The sequence below is a fragment of the Python bivittatus genome, unplaced genomic scaffold (genome assembly GCF_059951505.1).
Source record: "Python bivittatus isolate LINGU-HERP-01145 unplaced genomic scaffold, Pbiv_v1 ctg000480_np1212, whole genome shotgun sequence".
NCBI classification, from domain to species: Eukaryota; Metazoa; Chordata; class Lepidosauria; order Squamata; family Pythonidae; genus Python; species Python bivittatus.
In genome coordinates, this window is record NW_028277075.1 from 1,942,971 (window position 1) to 1,960,780 (window position 17,810).

Sequence of the window (17,810 nt, forward strand, 5' to 3'; positions counted from 1 at the left end):
TGCCATGTAGGTCTTTAAAGATTATAACCAACACCTTGAATTGGACCCGGAAGCAAACTGGTACCCAATGCAGCTCGCGGAGCAATGGCGTTACGTGGGCCCTTCTTGGGGCTCCCAAAGTAGCCCACGCGGCTGCATTCTGGACCAGCTGTAGCTTCCGGATACTCTTCAAGGGTAGCCCCATGTAGAGCGCATTGCAGTAGTCTGTATGGGAGATAACAAGGGCATGAGTGACTCTTTGAAGGGCATCCTGATCCAGGAAAGGGCGTAACTGATGAACAACCCTAAGTTGTGCAAAGGCCCTCCTTGCCACGGCTGCCACCTGCTCTTCAAGCAGGAGCCATGAGTCTAGGAGGACCCCCAGATTACACACTGGTTCTGTCTGGGGCAGTGCTACCCAATCCAGCACCAAAGATGACAAAGTCCCGGATACAGAGGAGCCATTAACCCACAGCCACTCCATCTTACCAGGGTTCAGCTGAAGCCTGTTGTTCCCCATCCGGACCCTTACAGCCTCTAGGTACTGTGAAAAGGCGGTCACGGCATCACTTACCTCACCTGGGATGGAGATGTATAATTGAGTATCATCAGCATACTGATGATACCTCATCCCATGATGACGGATGATCTTGCCCAGCAGTTTCATGTAGAAAAGGAGTGGAGAGAGAACCGAACCGTGCGGCACCCCACAAAGGAGGGGCTGGGGGTGAGGTCTCTCACCCCCTATCACCACCAATTGGGATCGGCCCTGGAGAAAGGAGGTAAACCAGGGAGGGTTTCTTGAGGAGGGGGTGCACCAACGCCTACTTAAAGGCAGCCGGAAACACTCCCTCCTCCAAGGATGTATTAACCATCGCCTGGATCCAACCACATGTCACCTCCTGAGTAGTGGCCTTCATCATCCCCAGGATCCTGTCCACTTCCTCAGGATCAACAGGATCAAACCTTTCCCAGATAACTGGGTAAGAACGGTCCCCTGGTATCTCCCTAGACCCTGCCCCACACTCAGAGTCCAACTTGGAACAAATCTGAGCGACTTTGTCGTGCAGATGCTCCAAAAATTCCTCTCTGTGGCCCTGCAAATGAACCACCACATCCCCCTTACCAAGGAGGGACCTAGTGATCCTGAACAGGGCTGCTGGGTGTCATTTTGTGGATGTGATAAGAGCAGAGAAGTAATGGTTCTTCTCAGTTCTTATCGCCACAGTGTAGGCCTTGATAGTGGCTCTAACTTGTGCTCAGTCGGATTTGGTCTTTGTCTTCCTCCAGCGGTGCTCTAGACGTCTCTTAATGCTCTTCAGAACCCTCAACTCCTCTGTAAACCATAGGGAATGTCAGGGCCGATGTGGCAAGAGAGGTTGCATAGGCGCGATCCTGTCCAAGGCCCCGGCTGCCAACAATTAGTGTTGTTGTGAGCACTGTATCTCCAACAGCTACTTGAACCCTAAAGGTTTTTTCTAAAAATGCATATAGGTATCCAGTAGATGCAAAATAATATTTTGTTGTGGAAATCATTCATTCATTCATTCATTCATTCATTCATTCATTCATTCATTCATTCATTCATTTATTTATTGCATTTGTATATTGCCAAATCAACAAAAGGATTCAGGAGGGTTGTCAATAAAAGTTCCACAATAAGATTAGAATAAATGTTTTAGTCCCAAGCTTGGTCAAAGGTTTACTTGCCAGAGAGAAGCCAGTTGACAATGAGGTGCCAGTCTGATTGATGAAGTGGTGTCAGCCAATATAAACTCAATCCCTTCTTAATTCTGGATAGAAATATTCTAGTATGTAGCAGTGTGGCCCTGCCTTTTTCAACATAACTATTATAGAATTGTTACCTTCAAGGGTCTAACAATACTACATAAAAAGTGAAGTAAAGGTGAAATAAAATTCCTCATGTTTTCAGAGGAGAATAAAACATTTTAATCCATTTTAAATGGTCCTGAGGGAAAATAAAGGAAAAATTAAATTTCAGCATTGCCAATGTTTTAGGCTTTGTCTGCACTCAATGAAATAATTACAGGAGGATCCACTTTAGTATTATTTAAACTACAAGGTTCATTAATCTCAAAGTATTAGCCTTTTGTCTATAACAATGAAATCCTGTTTGATCAGGATGTATCAAGTTTGCTACTTCTTTCCAGAGCTGGTTAGCAAGTAAGCCAAATCATATCAAATTCTCAGTTGTTGGAATTCAGATTATAGAATCCATTGGTATGTGATGAGACAGGTACTTGCTCATTGGGATTTCCTTTTTGGAGCTAAGCCACCAGATTTTGTGGGTACTTTTGAAACTCGGGGGGGTGGGATAGAAGAATCATTCCTTCCATTTTGATGATGGAAGCTGATTTGACTCATGGAAATACATTCCAACATTCCAGTTGAAAGAATTTTCAAAATTGTATTTGTATTTTAATTGAATAGTAAATCTGTCCAACTAATTATTTTTCTTCCTCTGCATCTTGAAATACACTTTCTAAAAAGTATATTTGTTTTTAGCTCCACACGTTTCTAGTAATGGAACTACTGAAAGGGGGAGAATTACTTGAACGCATCCAGAAAAAGAAGTACTTCAGTGAAACTGAAGCTAGTTATATCATGCGCAGATTAGTTTCAGCAGTGAGCCATATGCATGATGTGGGAGTAGTACACAGAGACTTAAAACCTGAGGTATGAATTCAGGAAATGTGTGAAGCTTGTGGAGTCTGACCATTCTCTCCTCTCCTCCCTTGCTTATTAGTACTTTTATTCTCCTTTAGTTTGTCATTTTGTTATGGCTGTATTTTTAATATAAATAAAAACCTAATGAAATGTTTATAAAACAATTAAGATAGGGATAGCAAGTCTTATATCAATAATAAGGTAAGATGAGATGCATAAGCTGTGAGTTGTGATATGTGTCATTTTAATGAATTGCCTTCTCACCTTTCCTATAATATAGCCTTCTGTGTATTTGTATTAGTTTGTACGCCAAACTGAGTGTCCATTAAACATATACATGCACTGTTTTCCAGCTTAATGTTAGAACTGTTCCAGCTTACTGTTCTTAGTAAATTCCACTTCACTGAAGGGGAGAAGAAGGAGAAACAGATATAGTACCATACACCATTTTGCTAATGGAACTCTTCTGTAAATAGAAGAAAATTATTTGGAATCCTATAACAAAATATATGCCGAGGCAAGGACTTGTTATGGGTGTAGAGAGTAAGGAAAATGACCTTGATGGACATACACAAGAACTGTTGTTGTTATTAGATTTTTATCCCATCTTTTTCCCCTTTACCTAGACAAAAGGGACTGGATCATTTTTAAGTCCAGAGAAATGAGATAACATTAGGAAGAAGGGAGAGGAGGTATAGCACAGGCTTGTTATTAGAGCCAATCTCAGTAAAAGTAGTTTTAGCCTTCCTGTGGAGTTCATTTCCTGATGTGCTCTACATAATAGGGCTGACAGGGGCTAACAAATTAAGTTGGAAGTGGAAGATACTGCTTTCTATACTATCCAGATCTGGCATTTTCTAGAGAATGAACAGCTGAGTTTATAGACCTCAGTTCTTGTGAAGCTGTTAAATAAGTCTAATAATTTTGTATGTGTTCTTCTGTGCTTATTTGCGCAAGCACAACGCCTCTCTGCTACTCATCAAAGCAGCTGATTTTTTTTGGCCTTCCAGGTGAACATGAAAAAAAACTGATGCCGCTTTAAGAGTTGCATTAACTTTTAATGAGTGGATTTCTTAAAGCAGCATTTTTTCAGACTCCTGTGAAAATCTGAAAAATGACCAGCTAGTTTAGTTAATAGCTGAAAGGCGCTGCACTCATATTAGGTCTGAAGCACTTTATTAAATCATTTCTGAAGTATGCTCAGCTCTACTTTTCACTATACAGGTAGTCCTCACTTAACAATGATAATTGGGGCTGGCAACTCTGTCACTAAGTGATGCAGTTGTAAAGTACAATGTCAGGTGACTGCATGACTTACAACGGTATTTACAGCAGTTCCAGTTGCCATTGTGAGGTGAATTCTGCACAGTTGCAGCGTCCTGCGGCCGCATGATCACCATTTGTGACCCCTCCCTGGCTTCCCCATTGACTTTGCTTGTTGGAAGCCGGCAGTGAAGGTCATAAATGGCAATCACCTGACCGCAGGGCACTGCAACCATTGTAATTGCAAGCACCTGAATCATGGGGACACAGGGACGCTGCAATGGCTGCAACTATGAGGAACAGTCGTAAGTCGCCTCGTTCAGTGCCATCCTAACTTCAAATGGCTGAACCAGGACTACTTGTATTGCTTTATATTTCTTTTTTATTCTTGATGATTAGGCTTTTAGAAAAAGGTTTCCTGAGTATGTAAGATATAACATGGACTTACCTTTTTTCATAAATGAAAACAAACATTTCAGCATTACTGACTATAATGAAACATTTATATTTATTACACTGCTCTAATGTTATTTTTGTTTTCAGAATTTATTATTCACAGATGAAAGTGATAATTCAGAAATAAAAATAATTGATTTTGGATTTGCCAGATTAAAACCTTCAGATAATCAGCCTCTTAGAACTCCATGTTTTACCCTTCATTATGCTGCTCCAGAGCTCTTAAACCATAATGGTTATGATGAATCCTGTGATCTCTGGAGCTTGGGAGTTATTTTGGTAAGCATTTTTGGCATTTTTAAAGAAGTATCCAAGCATGAGTGATAAAAATATTAATGGAAAAAGTTAATTGTATTTGATGTATATAAATGTTCAACACTAATGTTTGAGCAGAATATGGAATATTTCATTAGCACTAGCAGAAAAGGCTAAGAAAAGTAAACTACAATTCAATTTGCTGAAGTCAGCAGCCTTTATAGAAACAAAAACTGTATCCAGCAAAATTACAATTGAAAAGAAAGTCAGACATTTATAAAAGTTAACCATTCGTTATAAATGGAAGCATTTAGACTAGCTGCCTAGTCAGTTAAAATTTCTGAAAGTAATAGAATTAAACATATTTGTCATAATTATACATTCAGTGGATTTTTGCCTTGGTTGCTAGGGAGTGTTAGGGAGAGTGGCAGAAATAATTCTGATTTCACTTGAATTAGATCATAAGAAAGCTGGGGGCATATTTTCATCATAGTTAATTCTTTGATTCAATCAAATTTGTAATCAGGAAACACAGTCTTATTTACAATTAAATTTGTTCCAATATACAATCCTTGATTTGGTACAGATCTCTTGGCAATAATTGAGAGGAAGCATATTTTGTCTGCTTAGTCCATTGTTACAAAATATAATAGTGGAGGTGAAAGACCAATGGCATTTTATCTAACCACTTTTTATAAAAGGTGAGGGTTTAATAGAATTGTATTCTCTCTTATGAAACAAATTGACCAAAGCAATCATTCTTTAACTTCTGAAAATGTTACTTCATTTACACTATGTAAAAATGAACCTTCAAAAAATTTGTTAGGTATATAATTTAATATTAGTTATATTTATAGTATATATGGGTATATTGAAACACAAGTATAATAAATAAGAATTGCATTTATCTGTAAGTACTGATTTAAAATATTTCTTTTTTTTCTGAAAAGTATACAATGCTTTCAGGACAAATACCCTTTCAGTCTCAAGATAACAGTATAACGTGTACAAATGTTTTGGAAACAATGAAGAAAATTAAAAGAGGGGAATTTTCATTTGAAGGAGATGCTTGGAAAAATGTGTCTCAGGAAGCCAAAGATTTGATACAAGGTATATATTGATCAGTGACTTATCTAGTGAGTCCTTAACTAAGTATTAGTTAAGATTAGACTATTAGTACTGTTAGACAGACAAACAGACAGAAACTTTATTTTGGTCATTGACCAATAAAAATAAGTTCAGTAAAACAAACAAAGCAAAGTTAACCCCTAACAACAATGACTACTTTGTGGGCAAAGTTTACAAATAATGTAGCAAAATTTTTCTACTTTTAGAAAGAGAGATTTATCCTGGTTATCTAACAAATAATGCAAATAAAAATGATTGGAGTACCCCAGAAATTTAGATAAAAAAGGGGAAATCAGGTGGTGGTGAATGTCCTGGGGAACTGAAAAGTTCTGAAAAGAATTTAGGATTAGAGTATTAGTAATTTGATTCTTGGAAATTACTAAAATATTTGCTGAGGATGCTAGCACAAGCTGTATAGAATTAGTAACTTAAAAACTCTGTAATGTAGTAGATTTATTTTTCTTTAAAGCAGCTTTATATCTTATTCTGTCAAGTTTTTACTTTTATAGAATCTGTTTCAAGTCTTCCAGCTTTCAATTTGTATGTTAAGTTTAAAAATAATTGGATGGTTTGGAGTGCATAGACATTTCTAAATTAAAACTATCAGGATGATGTTGCCTATTTAATATAACATTATTTTGTGACCTTTCTGTAAATGCAGTTTCATTGTAAACAATTTATACAATATAAGCTATATCCAAATATATATTTCAAATGAAGATTGATATATTCAGCCATTTTTTTAAAAAAAAATCCCACTACTTAATCTTACCATTGTTTATAAATGGATGGCTCTTTTATTTTAAAATGTTTAATGCATTCATGCTAGGACTTCTTACAGTGGATCCAAATAAGAGAATTAAAATGACCAGTTTGAGACACAATGATTGGCTTCAAGATGGTAGCCAACTTTCATCCAACCCATTAATGACTCCAGACAATTTAGGATCTTCAGGAGCTGCAATACATGTCAAAGCAACTTTTAATGTAAGCTCACAATAGTTTTTTTCTAAATTAAACCATATTTCTTTTGTCAGCCTGTCATTTCCTTTTAAAGCAAGAGGCACTTTAGGTACACTTACATTAAAAATGTAAATATTTTTGTTTAAGCTGAGGATGTTTTATCTTGATCATTTCAGCAAGGCACACCTTTTTTTCTCTTTCATCTTTATAGATAAAGATTTCATCTTCCTGAATGAAACATTTTCATATTTTCTGTTGAACGAAAGAAATAGTTTGTGGGAAGGGAAAAATGGAGAGGTGCTGTATACTGCTCCCATTGAGGAGGGAAATCTTCATATGTCAGTTTTCTTATACTAATAATTATAAATTGAATTCATTATACTAAAATTAGTATATATTCTGGATTCTGCCAATTGTTGGCTGTCTTGAGGATAATTCAATTTCTTTTTTCTTGCTCACTCTGCTGACTTAAGTTAGGCTGTTGCTGTACCAAGGAAAACAATAAGATGGATTGTTTATGTGCCATCAGATTGGGGTTGACTCTTAGCAACCACATAGGCAGATTTTCTCCTGCAGGATCTGTTCCCAACCTGATCCTTCAGGTCTTCCAGTGATACACCCATCGCCACTGTAACTGATTCCACCCACCTTGCGACTGGTCATTCTCTTCTCTTTTCTTCAACCTTTCCCAGCATTACTGACTTTTCCAGAGAGCTAGGACTTCACAGAACATGTCCCAAGTAAGGTAATTTGAGCTTGGTCATTTCTGACTCAAGTGAGAAAACAGTCAGAAGTTTATCCTGATGTAATGGCAAAGCAAAGCCATACATAAGAATGATGCATTTTTGTCTGAATTTCAGAATCTAATTAAGCACAGATTTGCATAAGTGTAGTCATTAACAAGAATACACAGCTGAGAAAAAAACTGTAAGACTTTTATCTTCCCTTAATTTAAAATCCAGCTTCTGTCTCTCTTTTTCTTCTCCTTATAATATGATTCTTAGAATATTTAAAATGAAATTGAATTCCTTTTCATGTTTTGCTCCCATCCTTTCTCAGCCTTATTCTCTCCCCCCCTTTTTTGATACCTTTGAGTCAGTCTGAACTCCTGGTGACTGCCTGGATGAATCAATGTCGTTTTCTTGGCAAGATTTTGGAAGTGTTTTGCCATTGCCATCTTCCTAGGGCTCAGAGAGAGTGACTGGCTCAAGATCACCCAGCTGGCTTCATCCCTAAGGCAGGACTAGAACCATGGTCCCCCACTGGTTTTCTGTTCAGTCCTAGACACACACAGCCTTTAAACAAACAAACAAACAAACAAACAAACAAACAAAAAAGATTATCTCTTTTAAGAGCCTACTTTTTGACATTCTCATGTTCAGGATTCATATTTAGCTAAATTATGGACCAAAGATTCAATGTCTCTGAAGTGGCTGGGTGTGCTTTGCAGTTGCTAATAGACGAAGACACTGATCAAATCTACCATTAGCATGCAGCACCCATGATAAGCGAGGTCATGAATCAGACTCCCCAAGAACTATTTGGATCCTATTGTTCTAGGGTATAATAACAGGATCTTGAAAGACTGCCAGAGTTTCCCTCTGTTTTCTTTTATACCATGCAGAACCAAGATAAGATTATTTTGAGCCTCTTTCTGATGCTTCTTTCCCAGGACTGAGACTTCGTTTACTATTTCTTTTAGATTTATAATTCTGCGTTCCTTTGGTGTCTCTCCCTCCCTCTACATATGGGCAGCTGATGGAATTCTAACACACCGGCAGATCTATTATTGGTGCTTGCCCAACCACTTTTTAAATCAACTTTTTATCATTTTCATTTCCCACAATGCATTCAGATTATTACTGCTCCAGGATACTGGAATATTTAGATGGCACTGCCATTGGAGTGCTGCTGCCATGCCTGATACCAAGATATCTTCAGGGGCCTCACTGAGCAGTTCATCAGAATACATACAGTTCAGAACAGGCAGACACTGAAGATTTCAGGAAAATGAAGTTGAATGAACTTGGAGTTTATCAGTATTAACTTGTAGTATCTGCTTCGTCTTTCTGGTGTTAGGATAATTACCAGTTCTGAAACTGCCAGTATTCAGTGGAAAATGCCAAACAGAACAGAATAAAACTACTTAAAACTCTGTGTGTGTGTGTGTGTGTATGCCATGATAGTGAATGCTTGAATCTTATTTCCATTCCCATTATCACTTATTCCTTACTTAATAAGTATATGATCTGCTTATTCTACATCATTGTCTGTAGCAATTTTTAAAAAATTAATTAGTATTTTGAGGTGTTGTAATTATTTAAAGTATTTTTAAAACTTTATTTCTTAAACAGTTACATGAATTGAATCTAGTTTGAATGCACAAAATTGTTTTTGCTCTTCTAAATAGGCCTTTAACAAGTACAAAAGGGAAGGATTTTGCCTCCAGAACGTTGACAAGGCACCTCTTGCAAAAAGAAGAAAGATGAAAAAGACAAGCACAAGCACAGAGACCCGCAGCAGTTCCAGTGAAAGTTCTCATTCTTCTTCCTCTCAATCATATGGTAAAACTACCCCTACAAAGATACTACAGCCAACACATCCTGTAGACAGCAATAATTCAGAAAATATCTTTCAGTTCTCTGACTGAAAACCACAGAGATATGCTCTCTTGGAGAATAATTTAGATATTTTGACCCATGTGTGCTTTTGAACACAGTAATGAGTATATTTTTACGAATTGCCCTTTCTGATTTTTCCGTTTCAGTCTGAGGCCAAAATAGGACATGTTAAAATACCACTGTGACAGTAGCCAGAATCAAAATTTAAAAAATTGTAATATAAAATGTTTTATTTTAATGTGTGCCTATCCCCAACACTTTTAAAAAGATGTTAATGTACAAAGTCTGTAATCCAGTGGGATAATCCTGCACTCGGGAGCCTCTGTAGACTCTCACATGTTCTCATAAATCTGTTTACCAGCAACAAGAACTGTGGGTGTATGCAAGTCTTTTCATTACATTTGGTTTTCTTTGTAATATATATATGGGGGGAGGAGTGTGTTTTATATATAAAATATATTTTATTGTACAAATTCATAATGTATATATAAAATCTTCAACAAAGATGTGTTGAAATATATTGGCCAGGATAAAAAATACCTGTCTCCTCATATGCAGAAGCTATTTTCTTGTGCAAGAAGTATACACAAGCCACATCCTCAGCATATGAGGAAGTCCCTGCATAGCACATAAGCAGCAACTTGGTTTGTGTGATAGCTTGGAGACCATATGGAAACTCTATGATTTCTTCCACTATTGACTTAGGCTGATTTCCTTTTTCTAGTGAGAAAAAAATTATTTGCGATTTTAAAACTTGATTTGTGTGTGTATATATATATATATATATATATATAGAGAGAGAGAGAGAGAGAGAGAGAGAGAGAGAGAGAGATTTCAAATATAAAAATGATTTTTGTGAGAATTCTATATTCCTTTTATCATGTGGATCCAAAAACCAAGCTAACTATGCTATGTTACATAATACATTATAATTTGCAATTGGGTTGTAGCTTAATATTCAAGAGCTTTTTATTCTACATCAAGCATCTGCATGGTTGGTATTATAATTGTATTTGGTAAGTAACAACAATGTTGTGAGTACCTTGGAGAGACTGTAATTTGCTGTAGCAATTTCAATAAGAATTATGAGCTGCTTACATTATTTAATCTTGCAATACAAGTTTTCCTGATATTATTTTCATGTCTAGATATAATATTCTTCAGATTTTGCCCCTGTTTCACTCTGGGGCATACTTTCAGTTTAATCATTTATGCACTGGGAAAATTAAAGAGATATTCTATCAAGCACTGTGTTTCATATCTATACACTGTGTTTTACTATAGTAAAAATTTCTACTATAGTTATATTTTGGACTCATAAATATGGGTCTTTCTGATGCATTTTAATTGTAATATTTTAAACTATGAAGCATGATTTAGAAACATATGCAGAGCTCTTCCATAGCTCATATGCTGCAGTTCTGCAAAAAGTATAGAAGTAGTCTTACTGGTTAATCAGTGAGGCAGTTTGTATAAAATTAAGCTCATACCTAGATATTGGCATGATTAGATCTCACCTAGCAGATTTTAGAAACACCTTACTGTATTATAGAATGAACAGTCCAAATCCTATGCAAATACTCTTTTTTCTATAAAAACTGTACTTCTTCACGTAATTGTATCTAATGCAGTTTTGAGAAATCTCTTGCAGACTTTTTTGGGGTAACTGAAAAAAAAAAAAGCCTGGAAAAGCTTGGGAGCATTTTCAGGAAGAATTAGAGAAAAATAATGTAATACGTATTTTTGAGTAATTTACTGGGTTTTTGTAGGCATTCTTTTTACCAAATCGGCTTGCAGGTAGATAGCAGACTTAAGTGTGATCCTATGCATGCATGTACTCAGAAGGAAGAGAAGTAGAATTAATTTTTCTTTCTAAAAAGAATGCATAGGACCACTTCTCTTTCTAAAACAAATGCATTAGGTGCCCTCCAGATATACTGGGTCTACATTTCTAAGACTATATCAGCAAATGCTGACAAGGGAATTCTGGGAATTGTTCCCACAAATCAACTGGAAGACAGTAACTTAATACTTTGAAATGCTAATTGGAGCTTTATTCAAAGTTGCAGATGTTAATTCCAAGGTACATATAACATGGAATTAAGACAGTTTTTCTATCGGATATGTTTTGACTTTTACACTGTATTAGAAATTCAAATTATTTCTGTAAACTATGTATCTAAACTTGGACAGGACAGTATCTTGCTTTGGTAACTTTTTAAAAGTACTTACTTTTCAGTGTGAAATTGCACAACTTTGTGTTTCACATTTTAGAGAAATGAATTATTTAGCTTGCAGTTCTCTGCACACTTCAGTATCACTGAACTCCATCAGATATATTTTTGAATAAATAGACAGGATTGTGTTGCTAATTGCATACATTGACATAAGTTAAATTTTGCAGCACAGTATTGAAAACTGTACTGTTTAGATCATTCTGATCTTTATATATGCTGATAGCACAAAGAACTTAATTTATGCTAGCTAATATATATGGTACTAATTTTGTATAAATGAGATTTACTTTCTGAATGCGCGTGCGTGTGTGTATGTATGTGTGTGTGTATAGTTCATTTCACACATTTTTCTCTGATAATACAGATAGCATCTTGAATAGATGGAAATGTCTTGCTATGGTGTGCCACTTTCCATTTCAAGATGAAGATTGAATAAAACATCTTTTTAAATAAAACGTCAACAGTTTAGTACTTTAAATTATAAAGCAATTAACTCTAAATTTATATGAAGTATAAACTAATTATTTTTAATATCTAACCCCTTTTGGAGAACTTAAAATGCAGTTTTTTTAAAAAAATCAGAATAGCTGTACTAAAATTTGGTAAGATTTCATGGAAATCACAGAGTAATGGTTTAGTATTTCTCAGGAAAAGGACTTTGTATATATTTGCATTGTTTCTTCCACAGGCAGCTATTGCAAAAGCTCAATGAACTATAATTTTATACTATTGGGGAGGGGATTTTCATGAATACAAACATAAGTGAGTGCAAAGTACATCTTATTATTATTGATAATGTATGTTTATTCACAAGTTTGTGTTAGATTTCAAACTTAATTATTTATAGTATATACTTTTGTCTATCAGTATGTATAATTATCTAGAGGAATTGGTAGAGCAATAACAATTAGAAATTAAATGGTACATGTGCAGCTATGTTTTCAAAGTTCTTTTATGGTACTATATTTCTCACAATCAGATCCATATATATATATATATATATAAGCCAAATTATTTCTTGCTGTTAATAAAATGAACAATGTAAGAGTTAGACAACATTCCTAATTCTTTTATATAACGCTCTATCCTGCTGGTGGGAGGATAAGACAGTGGGAGATGCTGGATAAAGCCTCCTTCTGCTTTACATCGTTGTTGGGGACTAGACTCAAAACAGCTTGTGGTGATTGAAATGATAAATTCATGGGGTTTTTTTTTCCCAGCTCTATTAAGTAGGATCTTTAGTTAATCTAATGGAGAGATATTTATTACTCCTTTTCCCTAAAAGTTTACGAGAATATAGTTATGCTGTGGATAACTCAGGTAATAATTGATTACCCATAAAACAATATTTTGTGTATTTTATTCTCTGAATTTGAAATTTTGCACCAGGCAGGTAGGAGGTAAGTGTAGTTGATAAAAACAGGAAGATATACGTGCAATACTGGTAGAAACCTCAAGTTCATTAAGGTGGTTGACTAGCAACTTAAGTTGTGCTTCATAATATTAGTAACAGAGAAAAGTGGTGCATAATTCAATAAAGAAGATCAGAAATTCTGCATTATCATTCAGATTTACTTTAATTTTAAGCAAGTAATTCGAAAGAAAGCATCATATATAATAAATATAGACTAATATAGCATAGTGGAAGAAATTGATCTGAAATTAATAGAAGTACTCTGAATAAAGTGCTTTATTTTTAAAAAAATACTTTATTTAGATATTGAAAAGTATTTGTTGAAATAAATTGCTTCAAAAAGAGCACAGTAGAGTTCTTAATCCTTTAGACTTCCCAGATGTTTACAATGTGATTGCCCATTTTATGCATTTTGAGAGCAGGAAAAATAATAATATTGTCAGAATATACTTCTGTTGCAACATTTATCTGCTATTTTTCTTTTGGTTTGCATGATAGATGAATATACACCTAAAATCTTAATTGTCTTAAGGTGTCACAAGATTTACAAGTATCTATTAGATGCTTGTGACATTTATATAATCCGTTCCTAAAACATCTTCAGTGACAGTGCATAGCTGTGTTCTTTTTAAGGCTGGAGATGGCCACTTTGAGGTCTTTATGAGATCATCTTTATATACACATGTATGCATAGAAATCACTTTTGCTGGCCCTGCTGTAGAAGCATCCCTCTGAATGGTTTGTACTGCCCTAGTAATTAAGTGTGTATAAACAGTACTTCTGGGTGGTCTATGTTTTATCTGTCTTTCATCAATTTTATCTAATAACGTCCATCCATTTCTGGAACAGGCACTAATATTCCCCATCCCTGTAGGCACCAAATCTGCTGCAAAGGAGTGGAGGACTTTCCACAGTAGATGTGAAGTGGCATTCAGAGGCTGCAGGGAGAGAAGGGAAAAAGACACTTATGGTGTATGAACAGAAGCTGGTCCCATAAGATTGAATTTAACTCATATAATCAATCCCATTTAGCTAGAAAAATCCTTGTATAGACATGGATTCTATATGACTATGCAGTATATAATTATACTTATCTTTGATTGTATTGGCTGGTTATTCCCCTTCTGCCCAGTGAATGGGGATTTGAGCATTTTTAGGTCACCTAGTTCCTTGAAACAATTGCTTGTTAAATTTGAAAGTTTGTTTAAATCTTAATTTAGTTTTCTTGTATATATATTTTTGTTAATTGACTATTTTCTTTTCATGTTTCTCTTTTCCTCAGAAAATTAGGTTGCCAGTTTAGGGTGTATATACCAGATACTCCAAGACAGGCAATTTCTTAAAACATGAAATATAACTTTGAAAGGTTAAATAAAATGCATAATGATATTTCTAAATATTTTATTTTTACATGTCTATCTTTGGGCACAAATTTGCTGATTAATTTGCTTGTAGAAATATTTAATTTTTCTTATAGCAGCTTTTACTTGGATTCATTTGAATATGAACAAAAGCCTTTGTGCAGTGGGATAATCAAATAAAGCAGTGTTCTGGGTTATTTGAAGGCTTCTATTTAAAATCAAAGACATGTAAAAGTCCCTGCAAAACTTCCCATTCAACACTGGGAAATTAGATATATAGAGGGCAATACTGGGACACATTAGGACATTTGAAGAATTACTACCGTTCGTTATTGTACCTTATTCAGCATAACACTATGTAATGACTTGGTTTGAGAATTGTTCTTCCATGAATAGAATGCTCTCTTTGTCTAAAAAAGCCTTATTATTCCTAATTGAAATGATGTGGAGGCAATATTCATTAATTTTCTCTCCCTCTGCAGCCCCGCCTCCAGATCTGCCCCAGAGGATTGGAGTCCCTAACCCTAGAACAGGAAGGAGGTGGTGCTAATAGCTACAGAGGAAGAAATCAGTCAGTGGGAGTTTTCTGAATAGATGTGTGTTTAGTGGTCTTCTACTAGCAGTATAAAGCCTTTAGAGTCAATATAGCTAAATAACTAAAATTCCCCAGATTTTTCAGAGTATTTTGAGGTAAATGTGAGTGAATCTTTAAAGATAAATAGTCATGTTTGTCCATTGTTTTACTTAAAAAAAAACCTGTATATTGTAGGTTCTGACTCTAACATGAAGACATTATATGAGTTCCAAAATAGGAACCAGTAGATTCTTTCCACATCTTCATCCAGAGACAGCAGTTTGTCTCTTCCATAGCAGGTTGACTTGATGTGACATATCTGAATGAAGTTTGTACTCAGGTGATCTATTGGCAAGTGAGCCTGATGCAGAAATAACTACATAAACCTTTAGCAGCAATATAGTTCTTTGTTGGGACCTGGGTTGAGCTACTAACCGCATGTGGCCTTAGCTTATAGGAGACTATTATGCTGTCTTTTGTTCATACTGCAACTAGGAATACAGCCCAATACCTGTAAAATGGTTTGTAGTCATAAATTGATATTAGGTTGGTTTCCACAACATAACCAGCTTTATTTACTTTCCATAGAAGAATGACTGTGGCAGGAGGACCCACCTGACTGTCACATTGGATTGCATTTAATATGAAGTTTAACTTTCTTTCTTTTCTTCTGCCTCCTCAATCTATCTGCTGTGCTACTGTAAATTTATGGCTGCTTGATATCAAAATAAGTGACACGCGCAGGATTTGATAAATAAGCATATGCATTTCATTAGCTTGTATAGGAGTATAAGTGAATTTTTTTTTAAACATGAGATTTGATTTATTACACATTTGGACTTCTTGACTGAGGTGAATATATCTTGGAAACATAATAGTAAGGGCTAAAATGAGAGAGCTGGAATCTGTTGACAAAAAAATGCATTTTAAGGTAGATCTTTGATTTGCTTTACAGAAATAACTATTTTTAAATCTGTAAATATAGATCAAACAAGTATAGTCTGTCATTTCCACAAGCTTCTTTCATATACTGTACTTCTATAGTGTCTGTTAATATTTTTTTTTAATTTATGACTTTCTGTTTGTGAGGTTCTTAATAGATAGCATTTCAGAAAATAAGATAGAAGCTAAGCTATCCATAAAGATAATCTTGTTTTCAATGCAAAATCATTGTTTTTACCATTACAGCTTATTATAGCTTTTAATTTTATTCATTTACTGGGTTCTTACTGAATTACAGCTTATTATAGCTTTTAATTTTATTCATTTACTGGGTTCTTACTGAATATATAAAGGGTTTTCTTTTAAAGCAAATCTAATATATGCTATAAATACATTTATTAACATTTCTTCCTAAAGTGTAATATTTATATGGTTTATATACAAAAAAATAATAATCATTTAAAATATTGGGATTACTTTATTCTAGCTGGGCTAGAACTTAGTGTTAACTTATTATGCAATCTGGAACAGAGGCTCTTATAAAATTATTTTGATGAAAGAAAAATCCATGAATTAATGTTCTGCTTTGGGTTTTTTTTTTTTTGGTGGCTGACTTCATCTGATATGTGCATCTACACATAACATCTACATGTATAAGCATAAACTTTATTGGATGCTTTATTGTTATAATTAACATTGCTACTCATCAGTCCCTCAGTTAATAAATTAAGGTATTTTATATTTGCTGAGAATTGTCAATATTAGACATAGTTATATAAAGTAAAATATGCATGCATTTTACATGTGTTTTGTTTACCATTTGGCAAGTCTTTAATGAGTTGCATCAACTTCAGAAACAAATTGAGTTGGAACTTGTAATTGTCAAAAAATATTCTTACCTTACATAAATTTGCTGAAATGTTTTTGTGTGGGTTTTATGCTAAAAGCAGTAGACTTTGTATGCATATTCAAATATATTTGTTCTACCCTCAAAACAATAAACTTGTCTATGTATGAAATGTTACAAATTTAATTTACTGAATTATTGATTGGTATTGGTCTTCCAGTGCACACCACTGGAGTATTAGCTGTCTTTATGCTTTTATGGAAAATTATTAGATGCTTGGGGTAGAAAACTAGCAGTGGCTCTAGTCCTATAAGCTGAAAAGGGAATATTGATATGTCATCCAGAAAGGGATATATAAATCACATGTTTGCACAGTCTCCATGGCTGCTTCTGTTTGGTAGGGAAGGGAAGCTGCAAAGAAAAATAAGTAGATATGAAAAAAGCACACGGACAGCAGCCCTACTGCCCAGTCTCTTAGAGACACTGTCAGAGCATTGCATCTGATCACCACAAAGGTGCCATGAACAATTACCCCCTTCCCCCCCCCCGACCCCCAGAAATCTAGGCTGTTGAAAACCTGAAAACCCAGGAGGGCTAATTTTTTACAAGGCTCTGTTCTCATCACTACCCAACCAAGTTTCAGTAATGCATCCAGATCAGCTTGTTCATCTGCCACCATCTTATTCTGGATGGTCCTGGCATTTACCAGCAGAAACCTGAAGCCAAGGCTTTCAGCGATACCAGTTCCAGCCCCCAAGGCAGAAACTGGTCTAGAAATAGGAAGCTGTGCTCAATTGCTGAACTTCTTTCTCTAATAATAATTTGCCCACTTCCTACCGTCAAACCTCTCTCTGCCTATTACCATGGAAATCTGGTCCTATCTTTGTGCAGGCTCTTTTATTCTCTCTTGTAAAGGAAGAATAAGGTGCAGATGAAACAAGAATTTCCTAGAGTGTTCTTTTATGCTGTACAGCTTCTGATAGAGTAGATTCTTTACAGACCTGAGATTGAATTTCGATGTATTTTAAATTGAATTTGCAGTTTGAAATGTACCTTGTTTAGACTTAAACTAGTTCCAAAGA

General features: G+C 35.2%; 1 protein-coding gene across 2 annotated transcripts in view; it reads left to right on the forward strand.

Moving 5' to 3' along the window:
* Positions 1-17,810, forward strand: part of RPS6KA5 (ribosomal protein S6 kinase A5) — a 49,672-nt gene that overhangs the window by 30,021 nt on the left and 1,841 nt on the right. The window contains exons 13-17 of one of the 2 annotated variants that reach the window (XM_088145232.1): positions 2,506-2,676; positions 4,474-4,665; positions 5,592-5,751; positions 6,599-6,756; positions 9,143-9,296. In XM_088145232.1, the coding sequence (XP_088001358.1) occupies positions 2,506-2,676; positions 4,474-4,665; positions 5,592-5,751; positions 6,599-6,756; positions 9,143-9,296 (835 nt within the window). Of the gene's footprint in view, positions 1-2,505; positions 2,677-4,473; positions 4,666-5,591; positions 5,752-6,598; positions 6,757-9,142; positions 16,899-17,810 lie in introns of those variants that run through there. The other variant, XM_007442569.3, reaches the window with a different exon arrangement.